Below are 15,486 nucleotides of genomic sequence, written 5' to 3'. Positions count from 1 at the left end.
AAAGCCCAGTTTTGTAGGCATACATCAGTTTTTTAAACCGATTGTTTTCACTCCTCAGATGTCAGCTACCAGATAGCAATCAAGACAGGCAGTGTGAACGGGGCCAGCTCGGACTCCAAGGTGTTCGTCAAGCTGTATGGGGAGAAGGGTGATACTAGCAAGGTGATATTAGCAGTCTCCGACAATGATCTCAGGAACTACTTTGAGACAGGTCGCACGGATATCTTTACCTTCGAAACCTCTGACATCGGGAAGGTAAGTTTGCAAGACTTGTACTGCATGTAATTAGACAGACATTAAGACATTTATTTATGTTTCTTTTTGCCTGTGTGCTTTCTGATGCTTGCAGATCAACCGACTTCTGATAGGTCACACCAACGAGGGACTGCGGGCCGGGTGGTTTCTGGACAGCGTGCAGATCTCTGTGCCGGTTCACGGAAAGCAGTACATGTTCCCAAGTCACAGGTGGCTCTGTAAAGATGAAGCTGATGGAAAGGTGGAGGTGGAGCTCTATCCCAGCGAGACGTTGGACATTGAACAATGTAAAAGGCACAAAAGCAAAAAACAGTTTGCACAGCCAGAATTAATCATTTTTAAAGTGATAGGTTGAGATACACTGCTTCTCATAATGCTTAATCCTTTTGCCTATAACAGTGATCAACTATGAAGTGACAGTAGTCACAGGTGACGTGCGTGCAGGTGGAACTAACGCCAAAGTCTTCTGTCAGATCTATGGATATGAAGGAAAAACTGAAGTTCTGCCTCTAAAAAGTCGCTCCAACAGTTTTGAACGTGACACCACTGACATCTTTAAGGTCTGTATTAATACTGCTTAGGCTATGTCAACGTCTGTCAGAGATTTGAGTTGCTGGTTTGACTTTTGTTTCATGTCTGCAACCCAGATTGAGGCTCAGGATGTTGGTAAGATCTATAAGATACGTATCTACCACAACGGGAAGGGTATTGGAGACGGATGGTTTCTGGAGACTGTGGACATCAAGCGCCTGACGATGGCTATGGTGCAGGTTGAGGTGAAGAAAGAAGAGACGAGCAAAAAGGACAAGAAGAAAGATAAGAAAAAGAAGAAGAAGGAAGAGGAGGAGGAGGTGGAGATAATTGAAGAGCTGCAGGAAGTGGTGGAGACATTTATTTTTCCTTGTAACCGCTGGCTAGCCAGGGATGAGGAGGACAGGGAGATTGTGGTTGAGCTGCTGACTGAGGATAATGACGACTTGGAGAGTAAGTAGAGCATGAATGTGGTCATGTTGACTCACTGATATCTGCTGCTGAAGCCCGTGAGCCTGAAAATCAAGCCAATGCCCTCATGTGCATTTTCATAATGTCGCTGATGATTTACTGTGTTTCTCCGACAGTGAACTCCTATGAGATACATGTGTTCACTGGGACGATGTGGGGGGCAGGGACAGATGCCAATGTGTACATCAACATCTACGGAGAGACAGGCGACACGGGAGAGCGACACCTCAAGAAATCCAACAACCTAAACAAATTTGAGAAAGGCCAGGTAAACCCGGTTTGCTGAAAATCCGAAGGAAATCAATTTGTTAACTCTTGATTTTTCCTGTCTTCCTCCCTTCACCCCCAACCAGTCGTGGTATTGACTCCCTCTCACTAAGCCTGGTTTAGCTGGAGTTTTTCTCCTGTTAAAAGGGAGTTTTTCATTCCCACTGTTGCCAAGTGCTTGCTCATAGGGGATCATCTGTTATAGGATCTCTACCTTACAATTTAAAGAGCCTTGAGGTGACTGTTATTGTGACTTAGTGTTATATAAAGAAAACTGAATCGCACTGACTCATGTATTGACATTTTGCAAAGAGTTAAAGGAGAATATGGATATCACTACCATGTCTGTCCATGAAGGATATTGCATTGGCTTTGCAGAGACTTTGTATATGGGGGAAACAGGCAGCCCGACCTGACCAAGGCCTAAAAATCAGCCTTATTAAAATGCTAAATCTCATGTTGATGTTTTTATAATGCCGTCATGGATGTGTCAGGCAATGGATGTGTCAGGCAATCCTGACAATGCCGTCTGGCATTGTCAGGATTGCTGTAATTGATACTGTTTTCCTGTCAAAGTCTCTCATCAAACAAATGTTTGGCTTCGGTAGCCTTCTGGGTTAAACAAAGATCAGATGAATAAGTGATGAGGTTCTCATGGTCCGCTAACCTGTGGCATTTCTTGACCCTTTGTCACCGGGCTTGTTGGCGGGCGACGTAGGAAGACGTTTTCGACATCTCTGCAGTCGACCTGGGGACCCTGAAGAAGCTGAGGATCCGCCATGACAACAGCCAGGCCAGCGCCGGCTGGTTTTTGGACAGAGTGGAGATTGTGGACAACAAAGATGACACCACGTATGTCACCAGCACATTGATGTTATATGTTTAACGGACCCCTTAATGGAGAAAGCAAATTTGCACTTTGCTGAGTCATACTAGACACAAATTCAGAAACACAAAGGGTTCACAAAAAATCCCCATCCTACATAGCAGACAGAGCCTCTGCGTGTGTGCTAGAGCACCACTGTGTGGTGTGAAGTGGGAAATATTTTAAACAAATTTTTTGACATGGAAAAGTTATGTATCCTGGCATATATATTTTAGGTACTTCTTTCCTTGCAAACGGTGGCTGGCTGTCGATGAGGATGACAGACAGCTTGCCAGAGAGCTTGTTCCTGTGGATGAGGCGTTCATGAAGAAGGGAGATGATGATGACGAAGATGACTCTGAAGCTACTCTTGGTTTGGAACAGAAAGGTGAGAGCAACGTTACTGCATACGAAGAAAGAAGTGTTTGACCGATGTCAGATATCGAGCGTTTTCTGAGTTTTTCTGAGAAATATAACACAGAGATTATTAAATGTGGTAACTTCTTCCTGCAGCCATGTCAACAACATACACAGTGAGGATAAAAACTGGTGACAAGAAGTACGGAGGAACAGACGCTAACGTCTTTATGATCCTGTATGGCACCAAGGATGACACAGGTAGCTTTGGAAGTGACTGCTGCGCTTTTTGCCTGCTTTCTGTGTTTAAAATGATAATTAGTCTGTTCTGTATCCACAGGAATTATTAACCTGAAGGCTTCAAAGACCCATAAGAACAAGTTTGAGCGAGGTATGATTGATGTGTTCACTGTGGAGGCCGTGGACCTCGGACCCCTGAAAAAGCTGCGTATTGGACACGACAACAATGGTACATTAGGACCGACTGGCTGCCTGTGCCGAGAATAATGCAGAAATACTCCGACTACATCTACATAAATGATCACAGTCTTTTCTGTTAATGTTTAAGGGGGAGGGTCAGCAGGCTGGTTTCTTGACTGGGTGGAGATTGATGCTCCATCTCTGGGACAGAAACTACACTTCCCCTGCGGCCGCTGGCTGGACAGAGGAGAGGATGATGGAGCCATCGTCAGGGAGCTTTTCCCTAATCCTCTTCAAACTGAGTTTTACACACCATGTAAGTCAGAAAAGTGCACCATATTCTAACTGTATTAAAAGTGTAACTTAATTGGTTATTATTCCATTTTATAGTCGTTCCTTATGAGATCAAAATCTTCACAAGTGACGTGTTTGGAGCCGGTACAGACGCAGACGTCTTCATCATCCTGTATGGCCGAGATGCAGTGTGCACCCAGCAGAAGTCCCTGTGTGTCAACAAGAGGGAGAGGAGAATGTACTTTGAGAGAGGAGCTGAGGACATGTTTATTGTTGAGGTAAGTTAAATAAGGGAAGCAATAAATACATTCATCCTGCTTTGGGGACTAGAACAGCAAAGTCATGAGCGTGTTTCTGCATTTACAGCAATGAACTGCACTTGTGAAAGTTGTCCGTTTATCCAAGTGTTCTGTTGTCTGTGCAGCTAGAAGATGTCGGAGATGTAATTGAGAAGATTCGTATTGGCCATGACAACCGTGGGGTGAACCCAGGCTGGCATCTGGACAGAGTGGAAATCAGACGCCTCCTCAGGAAAGGAAAGGTACTGTCTGCGGAGGATACATGAACAGAGGGAAAGTGTTTTACTGGCTTAAGTAAAAAATATGATAGTAGCTGATAATAGCAGTTTAGAAAACTTTGGTGAATATTGCAGTAATATATTGGTGAATTAATATTACTGATGGCTGACAGCACAGAAAGTGTGCAAGTAGCATTGTACTGTAGAAAGAGGTGAAGGTAATTTGAACTACTTGATATACTCAGGGCCACTTTGTTGGGTTTGTCTATTCAACTGGTTTGCTAAAGTAAATATCTAATCAGCCAATCAGATGGCAGCAACCAAATGTATTTAGTGATGCAGACATGACTGTAAACTGCTGAAATTCAAACTGAGCATCAAAATAGGGAAGAAAGGTGATTTAAATTACTCTGAAGGTAGCATGGTTGTTGGTGCAAGATATACTGGTGTGAATATTTCAGAAACTGCTGATCCACTGGGGCTTTCCTGCGCTAACCTTTTTGGTGTTTACAGAGGACGGCCTGGACAAGAGATAATATGCAGTGAATTCACTTGGCAAAAGTGTCTTGTTGATGCTGGGAGTCAGAGGAGAATTGCCAGACTGTTTCCAGCTGTTAGGAAGGCAACAGTAACACAAAAAGCTACTTGTTGCAACCAAGATATGCAGAAGGCATACCTTAAAGGCACAATTGGGAACCACTGCTGTCAGCTATGAGCAGGAAACTGAGGTTACAATTCACACAGGCTCACCATTATTGGACAATAGATCATTAGAAAAATGTTGGCTTGTCTGACCCTCAATTTCTCCCACAACATTCAGATGATATGGTCAGAATTTAGGTAAACAAATATGAAAGCATGGGTCCATCCTACCTTGTGCCAACAGTTCAGACTAGTGGTGGTATAAAGGTGTTGGAGATATTTTATGTGGGCTCCTTAGTATCAACTGAGCACCACAGAGCAACACCACAGACTGCCTGAATATTGTTGCTGACCATGTCCGCCCCTTTATGACCACAGTTTACCCATCTTCTGTTTTCTTGATCATTACAATGAGTCCAATGTCCTCAAATGGCCTTTGGGATGTGGTGGGATTAGGGGTTCGGCATCACGGACGTGCAGCTGACAAATCTGCAGCAACTGTGTGATTTTATCATGTCTATATTGACCAAAGTCTCTGAGAAACATTTCCAGCACCTGACTCTATGCCATGAAAATTTCAGGGAGTTCTGGAGGCAAAAAAGGGGTCCAATAAGGTGTACCTAATAAAGTAGCCAGTGAGTGTATATTATGGGTACTTCAACCTAGTACAGGTGATCATATCTCATGAAACTGTTGCATGTTTTGTGTGTAAATTGTGAATCTAAAACATTTAAATACCTAAAAAGAACCATATTTGCTTTTTGAGTGCAAATATAAAAAATAAATTAAATGTCAGCACTCAAGTTTTTAAAACTGTGCAGCCGTATATCAAACGCCCAGAGTTACATTTCACTGCGCAGAGGACTGACACTCTATTAGGGCTGTATTTGGGCTGCCACACCCGAAAGCCTCATTCACAAGATTGATTTCAGCACTCAGGAGCACATCCTCTGATTCCCTTCTTCTAATAACGGAACAGTTCTGTTTTTAATCAGCAGGTGGTGATGTTGTCTTCTTAGCTGGTCAAGCAGCACTGTGATTTCATTTGTGATTCAACATATTGGGTTGCTGCTCAGCCAGTCTAAATATTCTGTTTGCTGATCCTCCTCCGAGACACAAACACACAGATTAAACTGCAGAATTTAATCGTCTCTTTGTAGGGTTCAGAGACCGTGATCTTCCCCTGTGAGCGGTGGCTCGCCAAGTCAGAGGACGATGGAGAAACGGTGGGAGAGCTTGTGCCCTCTGACATCATCACAGAGAAACTTTCAAGAGATGGAAGCCTGAAAGTGACTGAAGTCGAGGTGGAAGACGCTCTGGAGAGTATGTTACCTGCTGGCTGCATTATTAGAAACACAAAAACGATTTGTCATCCTGTCTTTTTATCTGCCCTTCTGAGCATTAGTTTGGAGACAGTTTTCCCTTCTGGTCCTTTATACCCCCAACTAAGTCTCTGTTATGACAGCAGCATCAAACTACGATGCAAAATTGCTTCATTTTCAATCTATTTCCTGGCAGCAGCCTCACACAAAATCCCCTGCCTGTCTGTGATCACTGTCTCCCACTACAGCCCACACATACAAAGTTTCCGTGATGACAGGTGATGTGTATGGAGCCGGCACTGATGCCAACGTCTTCCTCACCATTTACGGGGACCTGGGGGACACCGGGGAGAGAAAACTGAGCAAGTCGGAGACAAACAGCAACAAGTTTGAAAGAGGATCTGTAAGAAAGCTTGAACTTTGTGACCTTTTTAATTCTTGTCTCCTACACTGTAGATATATATATTCCAGATTACAGAGCAAAAAAGAAGTACACAACATTGATGTTATTTCCTGAATGTTTCTCTTCTCCCAGGTGGATAAGTTCACTATAGAGGCAGTAGACCTCGGTCAGATTTTCAAAATAAAAATTCGCCATGATAACAGTATGGTGAGTCCTGACTGGTACTTGGATCAGGTGGAGGTGCTGGACATTGATACAGAAGAGGTGTTCCTCTTCTTATGTGAACGCTGGCTCTCCAAGAAGAGAGAGGATAGACGCATCCAAAGATACTTTTATGTCAAGGTAACATGAACAATCTAAAGTGCTACTTCTTACATGAAAGAGGTTTTGATATACTGATTTCTTCTATTTCTTACACTAGTTGAGCACAATTAACGTAATGTCCTCAGTTCTAGCTCCATATTTTTATTCTTAGATGTTTTTACAATAGCAAAAAAATAATAACTGCCCTTCAGTTCATTTACAGACCAAATAAAAGCCATTTTAGCTCCCTTTTATTGTGTGGATGCTTTAAGCATCCACACTATTGAGTTCCTGTTTCTCTTTATTCTTTATTATTATTATTATTATTCTAGTTGCTTCCGTACACTTTTTGGCACTTAACTACTTCCACAATTTTCAGCCGATTTTCACCGTTCAAATTTTAAACTATTCTGCTATTTCTGCTAATTTACGCTACGATTTTTGCTATTTTTAACTATTATACTTTTTAAAATATTAAGCTTTTTTCCTTTAATTTGTCCCATTGAAATGAATGGGAAACTTCTGCAATTCTGCTAAAATTTGCTTGTTTTTGAAACTTAACTACTTCCTCATATTTTCACCTAGAACAACCATTCAAACTTTAAAATGTTCACAAATTATTGGGCTATTCAGGTATGATTCAGCTTTTTCAAATGTTTTACTGTTTTACTTTTATGCCTCTTAAAGTTTTGAGTTGCAAAATTGTGATTTTTCACAAAATACATGCGTTGTTATGGTTGCTATGCTCTTGGCTTCCAGTGTGCCACTGAAGGTTTTGCAATTTTCACTTCATGTCCGAACAACTTCTTGCTACTTGCTCAATTTTCACTCAACTTCCACAAATTATACATCAAAACGTAGGTATTTTTGCTGGCTTTCAGAAAATGTCACTATCATTGTTGTGGGATTTATAGAATTTTTGCAAATCTCCTCAGACCAACACAAGGTCTCAAAACTCTCCATATAAAGTCAATGGAGAGCTTGTTCAAAATCATCGCTGGATTTCTGTAATGAGAGGCATATTCGAATCGTCATATCTCCTTAACGAAGCGACTTTAAGACATGAGGCTTGTCCCCGAATATCTTCAGACACCCCTGACGCTCACAATTCAAGAATTTCTTTCTCACCTATTACCGTTCTGAAATGAGTTGGACTTGTTTGAGGGTAGGAAATTCGTCCTTCGCTCAGATTTCTTCAGATTTAAAACTCTGGAAATGAACCACTTTTTTCTCTCGTCATAATTTTTTTTTGGATTTCCACAGAGACCTGAAAATTTCCATGACTGTTCACCAAAGCCTGCTGTCTCTTACGGTGAAAGAATGATATCGATACTCCAAATAGATTTCGAGTTACAAAGCGTTGTTTGAGGGCAAGTCAAGGCAGTTTTTGCTTCGCTCTACTCAGTTATGGTGCATTAGAAGTCAAATATCTTTAATAATTCATATTTTAATGATAAATTGTAAACACTGGAAGATTCCCCCATCTCTTCTGAACAAAACGGTGTAAGAATGACCGCTCTAGCCCCTACGGTTTGGGAATTATGGTCATTTGTTTGAGGGGAGTCCTCACTATGAGAAATAGGCTGCAATAATCCTGTGCCTCTCTGTGCTGCGTGTGTAAAAAGAGGCACATGTTTTGGCGGGAAAAAGTACACAGGCTCTCTGATTGGTGGATTCAAATTCAGCAGCTCCCAGGCTGACCTAGAAACTTACTTCTCTCTCCCTGTGCATTTTTTTGCTGATTTTTTCATTTAACAAGTATATTTGAGGGACCCTCAGCATGTTCAGCATTTTTTCAGCTGTCCATTTTGCTTTTCCAATTTTTCTGTTTAACTGATTACTATTGTGCTAAATCATACTATTTCTGCTATTTTATAAGATTTGTGCCTAATATAGTATTTCTGCTAAATTACAGTATTTCTGCTTTTTATACTATTTGTGCTAAAACATAGTATTTCTACTAAATGTAGTATTTATGCTTAATCATACTATTTCTGCTTTTTATGGGATTTGTGCCTAATATAGTATTTCTGCTTTTTATAGGATTTTTGCTCAAACATAATATTTCTACTAAATGTAGTGTTTATGCTTAATCATCCTATTTCTGCTTTTTATAGGATTTGTGCTTAATATAGTATTTCTGCTAAATTATAGTATTTCTGCTTTTTATAGTATTTGTGCTAAAACATAGTATTTCTACTAAATGTAGTATTTATGCTTAATCATAGTATTTCTATATATTTCTATATATTTCTGCCAGGTCCCCAGGCAGCCAATCCTCTGTGAGGACTTAGACATTCAAATTTTCAAATCAGGGCCTGCACGGTTTCCCAGCCAATCATATATGTGTCCTGAGGCATTAAAATTTGCATATTGGGGCCTTCATGGCTTCTAAGCCAGCCAATCATATCTGAGGGCTGAGGAATTCAAATCCACAAATCAGGGCCTGCACAGCTTCCCAGCCAGCCAATCATGTATGTGGGCTCCAGGTATTCAAATTTGCATATTGGGGAATTCGTGGCTTCTAAGTCAACAAGTCATCCATGTCATATATCTCTAAAAATTCATATTTTAATGATAAATTGTCAACACTTGAAGATTCCCCCATCTCTTCTGAACAAAACGGTGTAAGAATGACCGCTCTAGCCCCTATGGTTAGGAAATTATGGTCATTTGTTTGAGGGGAATCCTCACTATGTGAAATAAACTGAAAGAAGCAGGTCTATGTCTCTGTGCTGCGTGTGTAAAACAGATGCACCTGTTTTGGCGGGAAAACGTAAACAGCCTCTCTGATTGGTGGATTCAAATTCAGCAGCTCCCAGGCTGACCTAGAAACTTAGTCCTCTCTCCCTGTGTGTGTGTGTGTGTGTGTGTGTGTGTGTGTGTGTGTGTGTGTGTGTGTGTGTGTGTGTGTGTGTGTTTGTTTAGTGGGAGAGAGAGGACCCTGCCCTTATTTGACAGCATGTCATTGTAGGATTTAAATTGAACATAGTTAGACTGGTTGACTGGATTAGAGCCTGTGTTTGTGTGTCCCTCTGTGCATTTGTGTTTCAATAAGTTATTACTATTCTGCTAAATCATAGTGTTTCTGGTACTTTTCGGTACTTGTGCTAAATACAGTATTTCTGCTAAATCATACTATTTCTGCTTTTCATAGGATTTATGCCTAATATAGTATTTCTGCTAAATTATAGTATTTCTGCTTTTTATAGGATTTGTGCCTAACATAGTATTTCTGCTAAATTATAGTATTTCTGCTTTTTATAGGATTTGTGCCTAACATAGTATTTCTGCTAAATTATAGTATTTCTGCTTTTTATACTGTTTGTTCTAAATTATAGTATTTCTGCTTTTTATAGGATTTGTGCTTAATATAGTATTTCTGCTAAATTATAGTTTTTCTTCTTTTTATAATATTTGTGCTAAAACATAGTATTTCTACTAAATGTAGTATTTATGCTTAATAATAGTATTTCTATATATTTCTGCCAGGTCCCCAGGCAGCCAATCCTCTGTGAGGACTGAGACATTCAAATTTTCAAATCAGGGCCTGCACAGTTTCCCAGCCAATCAAATAAGTGTCCTGAGGCATTCAAATTTGCATATTGGGGCCTCCGTGGCTTCTAAGCCAGCCAATCATATCTGAGGGCTGAGGAATTCAAATCCACAAATCAGGGCCTGCACGGCTTCCCAGCCAGCCAATCACATATGTGGTCTCAGGCATTCAAATTTGCATATTGGGGAATTCGTGGCTTCTAAGTCAACAAGTCATCCATGTCATATATCTCTAAAAATTCATATTTTAATATTAAATTGTCAACACTTGAAGATTCCCCCATCTCTTCTGAACAAAACGGTGTAAGAATGACCGTTCTAGCCCCTACGGTTAGGAAATTACGGTCATTTGTTTGAGGGGAGTCGTCACTATGAGAAATAGACTGCAAAAATCCTGTGTCTCTCTGTGCTGCTGCGTGTGTAAACAGATGCACCTGTTTTGGTGGGGAAAAGTGCACAGCCTCTCTGATTGGTGGATTCAAATTCACCAGCTCCCAGGCTGACCTAGAAACTTACTTCTCTCTCCCTGTGTGTGTGTGTGTGTGTGTGTGTGTGTGTGTGTGTGTGTGTGTGTGTTTGTGTGTGTGTGTGTGACAGAGAGAGAGAGAGAGAGAGAGAGAGAGAGAGAGAAAGGCTTTTAATGGGATGATCTCATTCTAAGATTTAAATTCAATATATTTAGACTGGTTGACTGAATTGGATCTTGTGTGTGGGTCTCTCTGTGCATGTGTGTTTCCTCATGTGTACATATTTGTGATTGTGTGGCTGTAATAAATTTTTTTGCAGATTTTTGTCATTTAACAAGTATATTTGAGGGACCCTCAGCATGTTCAGCATTTTTTCAGCTGTCCATTTTGCTTTTCCAATTTTTCTGTTTAACTTATTACTATTGTGCTAAATCATACTGTTTCTGCTATTTTATAAGATTTGTGCTTAATATACTATTTCTGCTTTTATAGGATTTGTGCTTAATATAGTATTTCTGCTTTTCATAGGATTTGTGCTTAATATAGTATTTCTGCTAAATTTAGTATTTCTGATTAATTATAGTCTTTCTACTAAATCATAGTACAGTATTTCTGCTTTTTATGGGATTTGTGCTAAAACAAAGTATTTCTACTAAATGTAGTATTTATGCTTAATCATACCATTTCTGCTTTTTATAGGATTTGTGCTTAATATAGTATTTCTGCTAAATTATAGTATTTCTGCCAAATTATAATATTTGTGCTAAAACATAGTCTTAATTTAAAATTACAATATTCATAGTTCATCACAGTGTCTCTGGTAAATCACAATATTTCTGCTCTGTTGTACTATTTTTCTAAATCATAGTGTTTCTGTAATGTTTAAGTATTTTTGGCTAAATATATTCTTTCTGTTATCTTATACTATTTCTCCTAAATTCTTGTATTTTTGAGAAGTTATCATGTTTCTGGTAAGTTACAATATTTCTGCTAAATTCTGCTATGCTATTGTATTTCTGCCAAGTATTATGTTTCCTCTAAGATATTGCAGTTCTGCTAAGTTATTCCATTTTAGCAAACTTCTTTTGCTTCTGCAAAGTTTTTACAATTTCTGCAACTTTTCAGCTTTTTCAGCTACTTTTTGCATACAGCTTCAGCTTTAAGCATCCACACTGCATTTTCGCAGGAAATGCAAATTTTTCTAGTTCTCATTGGCAGCCCCTCAATTACAGAGAACAGCAAGTGGGTGGGGTTTCTGTGCTCACAGCCGGACCTGTGTGCCTGAGAAGACCATATTAGGGAGATCTTCTCCCAACAACAGAGCCAAGAGTAAAAAATAAATGAATTTGAAAAGTTTGAAATTCACATCAGTGTTTGGCTCATATGAATTACTTGCACATATGCTGACCTCATTCTTTGAAACTTTGGCTGTATAAGCGCATTTACCACTGTAACACAGAGCCCTGCTGTATATGTTACATAACATGAGAAAAAGTGTGACAGATCCACTTTAAAGTGAATGGCGGTTGATCACCAAAGTGACTAGGATTCATTTTTTGTTCTTTCGTGGCACACCACCTGAAATAATTTCAGCACCTTTTTGAAGTCTTTGTAAAACATTTAGTGGCTTAGCATCGACTTGGGTCTGTATCTCTGCAGATATGGCTGCTGCATCACTAAGTGTCCGTTCTGTTTTCTCAGGGTTATGAAGGAGTTCGAGAGAGCTCGGCCAGTGAAAAGAAGAACTTGGCTCTAATGCAGAAAAGCGTCGACAATAACATGAACAAGAAGAACAAGAAGAAGAAAGAAGAAAAAATTGATCTTCCAAGTAAGAAAACTCAAGTCTCTTCTGCACTGCTAGTTCACCTGATGCTCTCTCATGTGTTTGTTGTTAATCCCTTGAATGCATCAAATGAACGAATAGTTGCTCGGCCCTTTCTATGCAGTCATACCTTATCACATCACCATCTACACTGGACTGGAGAGGGATGCGAGCACCACCAGCAGGGCTTATGTCATCATTATCGGGGCTAATCACACCCAGACAGATAGGTTGTGGTTGGACCTGCAAGACGGGAGGAAGGGCTTTGAGGCCGGCTCTCTGGAGAGCTTCGAGTCCCACGGTTCAGATGTGGGGGAGATCAAAAAGGTTGAGGTGAGTGACAGGTGAATTTGTTTCACTGAAGATTTTGCACTAACATAGCTTCTCACACACACACACACACTGAAACACACAGAAAAAATACACCCACGTTCCTGGCAGTGATTGTTTCTCTCCTTCCTGCAGCTCGGCCATGATGGGGCCACTCCAGAGAGCTGCTGGCTGGTTGATGAACTATGTGTTGCTGTGCCAACCAAAGGGGTCAAATATATATTTGCTTGCAAGTGCTGGCTGGCCAAAGATCGAGGAGATGGGTTGACTGCTAGAGTATTCAGTGTGCTGGACTCAGAAGCCATTTCTATCTCCCATAAGGTCTGTAAATGTAGACGTGTTATTGAAAGCAAAGCCATGTTGCAGGCAACATACATACATCATGGTGTTACTGAGTTAAATTAAGACAAGAGAATAATTTAGAAAGTACAAAGTAGTAAACTTACCATAGTACATGTATAATAATATATAATAAGCTGTCCACAAGAGGACATCATTTCCACTGATTTCAAGACATGAAAACACCTCACATTGCACAGAGGTTTTTGCAAGCTGAGGCTCTACTAAGCAGGAGGGTTATCATCAGTGACTGTCAGAGCCGTGATTCAGGATAAAACGAAAAGCAACAGCATGACAACAGTGTCTCAGGCAGCTGAAGGGAGACTGTGATAAAGAACAGGAGGAAGATCAAGGCCCTCCATGGGGTCTGCCATCAACAGACTGAAGAAGTGGAAATTAAGAAATCCTTTCAGTGTCTAGAGAAAGCTGGCCTAAAGGACAGCACAGATGGTGATCACGGCAGCACAGGAGCAGGACCTAAGCATTAGCTCCATAGAGACAAAACCTAGTGGCTAGGATGGTGTAGATGAACACCTGTGTGGCATATAGAGAAGTCCACAAGTCCTGATGGGAGACACCTCCAGAGGTAGTTGAGAGCAACATGGCGAAGGTCCTATGGGACTTTGACTGTCACACAGGCGCAGCTTCTGGCCAACCAGCCAGACATCATGGTGGTTGACACGCACAGAAGACAGCAGTTGATGTGAAAATCCTAGCAACATCAGGATTTGTGTTTGCCAAACTGGACTCTAACCAGGGGTGGGCAACTCCAGGCCTCGAGTGCCGGTATCCTGCAGGTTTTAGATCTCATCCTGTATACACACACTTGAATTAAATGATTAGTTAATTACCAGGCCTCTGGAGAACTTCACGACATGTTGAGGAGGTCATTTAGCCATTTAAATCAGCTGTGTTGGATCAAGGACACATCTAAAACCTGCAGGACATCGGCACTCGAGGCCTGGAGTTGCCTACAACTACTCTAAACCATCAGCATCCATCTACACGATGGTTTAGCTCCTTTATATTTCACTGGTGCACAGAACAGGAATTCTTAGCCCAGATATTCACAACTGTTGCTACACTGGAAGCCCCAAAATATTGGCTGTCACCTCCCTTTTCATGGCATAGCTATTAAATAACCAATGTCTGCATTTGTGTTTATTTTATCACTGTTTACAACCTTAAAATGACTGAATTAATTCGTATGTGCTCGTCCAGTGAAGCTGTAGATGTACTTGTGGGAGGATAGTATTGTTTGATGTCTGATAATCTTTCCATGTTAGATTATCTATGAGGTGACAGTGGTAACCGGAGATGTGCAGAATGCGGGAACAGACACCCAGATCTTCATGACTGTTTTTGGGGCCAACGGCAGTACAGAGGAGATGCTGCTGCAGAAGAATGAGGACAGGTAGCATCAATGATTTCTATTTTCATTCATGTATCTAACTGTAAAATAAAGAGAGGACCAATTCATACTCAAGATTCTAAACTTTGTGCTTTGATGTGGTGGTGAACAAAAGGTTTGAGCGAGGTCAAGAGGACACCTTTAACATGGAGATCGATGACGTTGCCCCACTGAGAAAAATGCGACTCCGGATAGATGGATCAGGCAGTCGGCCCGACTGGTTTCTTGACAAGGTCGGCTCACCAGGCACACAGATACAATGCAGTCATTTAGAAGATGTTTATTTGGTAAAAAGGGTTTAGAAAAAACCCCCAGGAACAGCTAGAGCAAAAGGGAACGTGTGCAGATTGAGCTCTTTAGTAATATCATGCATAGAATTTTTTGTTCTTGTCGAGGCCTAATTTGTTATAAAGAAGAAACTGCAGATCTCAACCATAAAACATAAAACCAGCAACATAAAAAGCAGAAGAGTAATCGCTATCTCATTCCAAGATCAATAGTACAAAGCACTCACAGGCTTGTGTTTTTTTTATCCTGGCACCACATGCTGTAGGTCACAGGATCATTCAATCTATTATACGGCACAGACAAATACACACACACACACACACACACACACACACACACACACACACACACACACACACACACACACACACACACATCTACCCCTGCCTGCAGGAGAACGGTCAATGATTCAACCACACACAAAGACACAGGCAACAACACACACAGAGCAGGGCCCAGAACTCCTGGAGTGAGCATATTGACCCATTTTATTCTCCGTGCCGCTGTTGCTTGAATCACGGACACGCTCTCTCTTACAGTACGCACACGCTACAAATGAGCACCGTGTTTGGCCTCGAGAGAGAAATCATTTCATCTTATATATAAATTAATTTACAGAATACTAGT

General features: G+C 40.8%; 1 protein-coding gene across 3 annotated transcripts in view; it reads left to right on the top strand.

Moving 5' to 3' along the window:
• Positions 1-15,486, top strand: part of loxhd1a (lipoxygenase homology PLAT domains 1a) — a 43,117-nt gene that overhangs the window by 21,664 nt on the left and 5,967 nt on the right. For all 3 annotated transcript variants that reach the window (XM_085464043.1, XM_085464044.1, XM_085464045.1), the window contains exons 16-35: positions 59-255; positions 350-542; positions 655-815; positions 903-1,239; positions 1,374-1,525; positions 2,243-2,376; positions 2,626-2,777; positions 2,903-3,007; positions 3,087-3,215; positions 3,315-3,482; positions 3,557-3,738; positions 3,885-4,001; positions 5,780-5,942; positions 6,190-6,344; positions 6,477-6,686; positions 12,371-12,497; positions 12,616-12,824; positions 12,957-13,142; positions 14,447-14,574; positions 14,687-14,804. In XM_085464043.1, coding sequence (XP_085320169.1) covers positions 59-255; positions 350-542; positions 655-815; positions 903-1,239; positions 1,374-1,525; positions 2,243-2,376; positions 2,626-2,777; positions 2,903-3,007; positions 3,087-3,215; positions 3,315-3,482; positions 3,557-3,738; positions 3,885-4,001; positions 5,780-5,942; positions 6,190-6,344; positions 6,477-6,686; positions 12,371-12,497; positions 12,616-12,824; positions 12,957-13,142; positions 14,447-14,574; positions 14,687-14,804 — 3,323 coding nt within the window. The remainder of the gene's footprint in view (positions 1-58; positions 256-349; positions 543-654; positions 816-902; positions 1,240-1,373; positions 1,526-2,242; positions 2,377-2,625; positions 2,778-2,902; positions 3,008-3,086; positions 3,216-3,314; positions 3,483-3,556; positions 3,739-3,884; positions 4,002-5,779; positions 5,943-6,189; positions 6,345-6,476; positions 6,687-12,370; positions 12,498-12,615; positions 12,825-12,956; positions 13,143-14,446; positions 14,575-14,686; positions 14,805-15,486) is intronic.

Source organism: Copadichromis virginalis, linkage group LG7 (assembly GCF_057382275.1).
Source record: "Copadichromis virginalis isolate Kocher_CV1m ecotype Utaka linkage group LG7, C_Virginalis_male_GT1.1, whole genome shotgun sequence".
NCBI lineage: Eukaryota > Metazoa > Chordata > Actinopteri > Cichliformes > Cichlidae > Copadichromis > Copadichromis virginalis.
Note: the sequence above shows the minus strand (reverse complement) of the source record. Positions and strands in the feature narration are given on the sequence as shown.